General features: G+C 47.8%; 1 protein-coding gene across 1 annotated transcript in view; it reads left to right on the top strand.

The window, feature by feature from the left end:
• LOC138967771 (uncharacterized) overlaps nt 1–5,716 on the top strand; it is a 107,623-nt gene extending 101,907 nt beyond the window's left edge. The window contains exons 5-6 of the mRNA XM_070340427.1: nt 1,916–3,620; nt 4,742–5,716. Coding sequence (XP_070196528.1) covers nt 1,916–3,600 — 1,685 coding nt within the window. The 3' untranslated portion in view covers nt 3,601–3,620; nt 4,742–5,716. The remainder of the gene's footprint in view (nt 1–1,915; nt 3,621–4,741) is intronic.
• Nucleotides 5,717–6,000: the final 284 nt, after the last annotated feature.

Below are 6,000 nucleotides of genomic sequence, written 5' to 3' on the forward strand. Positions count from 1 at the left end.
GTGGTTGAAAACGACGTAAAACACCAAATAAAGAAAGAAAGAAAGACAAACTCTTCATGCGGAAAAATGCTTCATACTGACACTCTCCTGGTACTGACAAGTACTTCATACTGCGGTTCTCTTGGCAGAAAATAGTCCATGCTGACAAACTCTTGATAATGAAAATTGCTTGGTAATGACAGCTCCTACCACTGACTAATGTTGGTACTGGCAAGCTCTTAGTATTGAAAAATAATCCATAATGACAAACGTTTGGTATTGGCAAATAATTCATCCTTGCAACATGCATGCTACTAACAACTGTTCTGTTCTGACAGCGACAGTTTCGTTACTGACAACTGCCCAATGCTGATGGGTGTGCAGCAACGAACAATGCTTCTTGCTGATATTTGCCCACTACCGCATATCGTGTTTTGCTTAACAAATGCCTGGCCATGAACGATATCCAGTGCTTCCTGTGTCCAGTATTGTATCTCTCGTGTCCTGTTTCATGTGATGAGTAATGTCTGTGTTGTGCAAATCGTGTCTTTTGTCCCCAAGATACACGTAACTACTCAATGTATTGACGGTACTGTCACTTGCAACCAGAAGGCACAATTGTCGTGTCCTTTTTACATTTAGTCAAGTTTTGACTAAATGTTTTAACATAGAGGGGAAATCGAGACGAGGGTCATGGTGTCTGTGTGTGTCTGTGTATCTGTGTGTGTCTGTGTGTGTGTGTAGAGCGATTCAGAGTAAACTACTAGACCGATCTTTATGAAATTTTACATGAGAGTTCCTGGGTATGAAATCCCCGGACGTTTTTTTCATTTTTTCGATAAATGTCTTTGATGACGTCATATCCGGCTTTTTGTAAAAGTTGAGGCGGCACTGTCACACCCTCATTTTTCAATCAAATTGATTGACATTTTTGTAAAGCAATCTTCGACGAAGGCCGGACTTTGGTATTGCATTTTAGCTTGGTGGCTTAAAAATTAATTAATGACTTTGGTCATTAAAAATCTAAAAATTGAAATTACATTTTTTTTTATAAAACGATCCAAATTTACGTTCATCTTATTCTTCATCATTTTCTTATTCCAAAAACCTATAAATATGTTATATTTGGATTAAAAACAAGTTCTGAAAATTAAAAATAGAAAAATTATGAACGGAGAAGACGGGTAAACCCGTCTTAAGGCGCTGCGGCTGCACAAGCGCATGATGGGTATACCCGTCCTAAGGCAGGCAAGTGGTTAATCAAATTTCCGAAATCGATTTAAAAACAATTTCATCTTATTCCTTGTCGGTTCCTGATTCCAAAAACATATAGATATGATATGTTTGGATTAAAAACACGCCCAGAAAGTTAAAACGAAGAGAGGTACAGAAAAGCGTGCTATGCAGCACAGCGAAACCACTACCGCGCTAAACAGGCTCGTCAGTTTCACTGCGTTTTGCACGAGCGGCTGACTACGGTCATTGTGAAAAAAATGCAGTGCGTTCAGTTTCATTCTGTGAGTTCCACAGCTTGACAAAATGCAGTAATTTCGCCTTACGCGACTTGTTAAGTTGTTTATGTGTAGATCACACCAGTGTAATTAGCAAACTAGCCACACATGGAATGCGTACTTGTCAAATGATGGCATGTTTCTTTATTTCTCAAGGCAGTAGATGCACACGTAATTCAAACCACAAAAAGTTGTATGCGGTATTCAATTCGAGATCACAGCCTGTTGCTGTAAATGGAGTTATCTCTATCACCGAATCATCTTTGCTAGTCCTTTCGCCTGTAAGACTCTAATCTGACGAATCCATGTATTCTAAATTTCTAAATGTTTTGTTCTGTCTGTGCTTGTTCCCGTTGACGAAACTCGTTGGCGTTTCACGTGAAATGGATCTGGCCTGTTTCACACTGTGTTCACTGACTGTGCAGGGCAAGCGGGCAGCATGGATGAAGGCGAGGAAGTCTGGCGCCAGCTGCAGAAGCAGTCCCCCATGCAGCGATCCAGCCCCGCCCTCTTCGACTCCCCCTCCTTCTCCTCCTCCAAGAAACGCACCTTGCTGAGGCGTGAGCCGCACGTGGCCGATGAAAACGACGAGACGAGGGAGCTGCTGCTGTCGGCCTGCAGAGGTGGTAAGTGTGGCCACCGCCACCACAGCTACACCACCAGCGACGACTCGCACAGCATCCTCAACAACAACCTTCAGCGCGGTGTTGGAAGGGGAGGAGCGGAACAGAACATGCAGAACCGCCCAGCCAACCACCAGCCTTCCTATCAGAACCCGCCCCAGCCCCGCCCCCAGACTCCGCCAGAGAAACCAGACGGCAAGAAGAGCAAGAAGACGCCCAAGAAGGCTCCCAAGGCCCAGAAAGGACCTAAGAAAGCGGGTCAGCCTCCCCCCTCCTCCAGCAAGCCGACCAATACCGCACAGCACCTGTCGCAACCCAGAGAGCACGTGGCTATACGACAGTACAGCGCCCCCACCCCCCTGTACCCTGCAGGCTACGCCCCACCCCACGCCACCGTGCAACAACAGCACTCCTTCCCCGAGTGGTCCCGCCCCAACAACGTCATGCCGCTCTTCCAGCACTCAGCCTTGCGCCCCCCACCGCTCAGCGCAGCTGCTGCTGCCTCAGCTGCCTCCTCCTCCTCTCCCTCCTACAGCGACGACCCCCGCCACCCCGCTGCCGCCGCCAACACCAACCTGCTCATGGCCGGAGGCGGGCACGGGCAGCACGTTCCTCACGGTAACGGCAACACTCAGGTCGCCGCGCCCCTAGCTGGACAACCCTGGCTAATGCACGGCCAGGCCAAAGCTGCTGCCTTCGTCAACAACAACAACACCACCGCTGCCGCCACCGTGGCCACCGATGACGACATGGACAGCCAGGGCCGCAGCCGTACGCCAGACTCCCCGTTTCGCTTCGGGGACGACGACGGGATTGGCGAGGAGGAGGAAGAGGAGGAAGAAGAAGAGGAGGAGGACGAGGACGAAGAGATGACCGGGGAGGAACTGAGTGACAGTGTCGGGAACCATGTGGTGAGGCCCAGGCCCCCACCACCACAACCACTCCAGCCACGAGATCTGCCCGGCCCTCTTCACCCGCCACCCCCCGCCTCCCCGGGCCTGTCCCACCCCCTAGCTACCGACACTTCCCCCTCCGAGATTGACGAGGGGGACGGCGAGGGAGTGGGGCGGAGGGGCGGGGACGGAAACTCCACCTCTGCCGGGGCCGTGTCTCTATCGGACGATGCCAGTATCCTCAGTTTGTCGGACTCCAATCTCGCTCGCTTCTCCCCGCTAACCTCCCACCGTCCTCCCCTCCATCTGGACCCGGAGGGCGCCGCCCTCAGCCAGGCTAGCGGGGGAGGCCTTGGTCTTGGCCTTGGCCTTGGCCTTGACCCCAGCCCCGACATTGACCTTTCGCACAGTCTCAGCGTGTACGAGACGGCGGAGTCCAAGTCATCCGAAGCGGCGGCCGTGGCGCCCTTGCCGAGCGACTCTCCCCGGTACCCTCCCTCCTCTGGGAGGAGCGGAGAACGGGGAGAGGGAGAGAAAGGCTCCTCACCCAATGCCAGCCCCGACACCCTCCTGTTCCCTGATGCCAGTGGCTGAACCGCGCCCACCTCAAACTGGTCAGTTGTAGATATATATATCTAAATATAATGCTAATGTTGTAGTCTTTCGTTTGTTTCTATGTCACATGCGCCACCACTGACATTTCTCCATGTGAGATAATAAAGTTGATTTGATGTGATTTGAGTTGTATCCGTGGAGAGAGAATAGCTACTGGCAAATGTGGAAAACACTTTTTTTTCAGTAACCCAAATGCGCTGGTCTGTCATTTTTGTCTTCGTTCTCTGGATTTTTCCCTTTCTTTCATGACCTTTATCTTTTCTACATGTTGTGCTTTCGTATTGTGTAAAGAATCAGTTAACTTCGTATGAATTTTAAAGAGCAAATCCTTTTTGCAGCCAGGGTTTTCTGACCTCACACTCACCCCTCGTTGTACAGCCCCTTCGCCAATTGTTCTTGTTTGTCTGATTCAGACTGCCCCTTTTCTCCTGGCTTCCAAGAAGACTAGTCAACTTTTCCTCATATCAGCGTGATCAAGGATTCCTAAGGTTTAACGCATAGAAAATAACCCTGAACTTGTCGACCCCATTATAGCGTCCGAAATCTTCGTTGGCTAACCCGGTTCAAGTGTCACAGACGTCGAATCACAGGAGGAGGAGGATGTTTGATATGAATTATTCATACCATCCTGAAGAAGGCAGTTTGTCGCTGCCGAAATATTGAGAAAGAAAGTATCTGGTTACTGCTGTGTCCTCTTTTTGTTTAAATGAATGGGCGGGGATGTAGCTCAGTCGGTAGCGCGCTGGATTTGTATCCAGTTGGCCGCTGTCAGCGTGAGTTCGTCCCCACGTTCGGCGAGAGATTTATTTCTCAGAGTCAACGTTGTGTGCAGACTCTCCTCGGTGTCCGAACACCCCCGTGTGTACACGCAAGCACAAGACCAAGTGCGCACGAAAAAGATCCTGTAATCCATGTCAGAGTTCGGTGGGTTATAGAAACACGAAAATACCCAGCATGCTTCCTCCGAAAACGGCGTATGGCTGCCTAAATGGCAGGGTAAAAAAACGGTTATACACGTAAAATTCCACTCGTTTCAGCCCACGAACGCAGAAGAAAAAGAAGAAGAAGAAGAAGTTTAAATGAATTATTAAAGTATATTCTGGGTTTTTTTCTGTTGCAGATTTGTTCCTCCTTGAGCCTATGCAGGACGGTGACGTCATAACTAGGACCTTGACCCGCCCTTCCTGTTTGCACGTGCATGCTACAGAATGACACCGCATACTGCTGTCGTTTTGGCGGGAACTGTGCTGGCATCTGATTCGTGGATAATACTTCGACGTGTGATTGGCTGAAATTCTATAAGTCTCGCTACGATCTGCCCATGAGGGATTGAGACTGGACTGGCTGACAGAGTGTGAACTTTTTGATTGGTTGTCGTTTTGATCGTGTTTGAAGGGCTAAATTCTTGTGGACCGCTGATTGGTCGTGTGCGCAGAATGAATTCAATGTCAGAAGGTGCTGGCTAGAAGAGCGAGCAGGGGGGCAGGCTGAATCTTGTTTCTATGGCTTCCAGACAGTGACATTACAATCAATGCAACAACATTATACTCCACCGCGTCTGTGAGAGTGCCAGGTGACTACATACCTAATGTCCTTTACTTATGCCAGACTCTTCATCGACGAATCATTCTTATTGTAATTAAATAGTCATTTACTCAACAGTATGTGACGGTGGTGTTTGAATGAGTGACAATCCGTTAAAAACTGATCGCACATGCAGCGAATAAGAGAACATTTGTCTCTTTTTTTCTTTCCCCTCCTTCTTCTTCTTCTTCTACTACTTATACTTACCTGTCTTTTTCACCAAAGGCAGAAAGGTGTTCACTTTTTACTTCATAAGTAAAACAGACAATCGCGGTGTGAGACTGCATGGTGTGTTTCTCATCATAGGGGAAAACTTTTTCGCGTGTTGATTATATGCAAAAACAAACTGGGGGACTTTGCCCTATTGCAAATCGAGACTTGCTCTTTTACAAGGATTCGCCGGAGTACTTGTTTTGACTGGTTGTTAGATTGTCATTTTGGATTATTATGTTTGCTTTTTACTCCCAGTTTTCTGTGTACGTGTTTGTGGAAAATAAAAACGTGCTGTGATGTTTTCTTCTTACGATTTTTCAAGTACCACATGAATGTGATTTCTTACTCTGGTTGCTATGGTGGCAACGTACAGACAATGTATGTTTGTGCTGTGAGAGCAGAGGTACACTTAAAAAAATGTCTGTGCAACTAATTACAATCTTCTCTCTTTTTTCTTCGTTTCTTTCTGTGGTGTGCACCCAGTTTTATACTCGAGGCAAAGCTGAGTTTTTCATCGGTAGGAGTGTTTGTTTTATTTTGTTTCTTCATTATTAATATGCACTTAGCTTTCGAAAAATAAAG

The sequence above is a fragment of the Littorina saxatilis genome, linkage group LG5, assembly GCF_037325665.1.
Source record: "Littorina saxatilis isolate snail1 linkage group LG5, US_GU_Lsax_2.0, whole genome shotgun sequence".
NCBI classification, from domain to species: Eukaryota; Metazoa; Mollusca; class Gastropoda; order Littorinimorpha; family Littorinidae; genus Littorina; species Littorina saxatilis.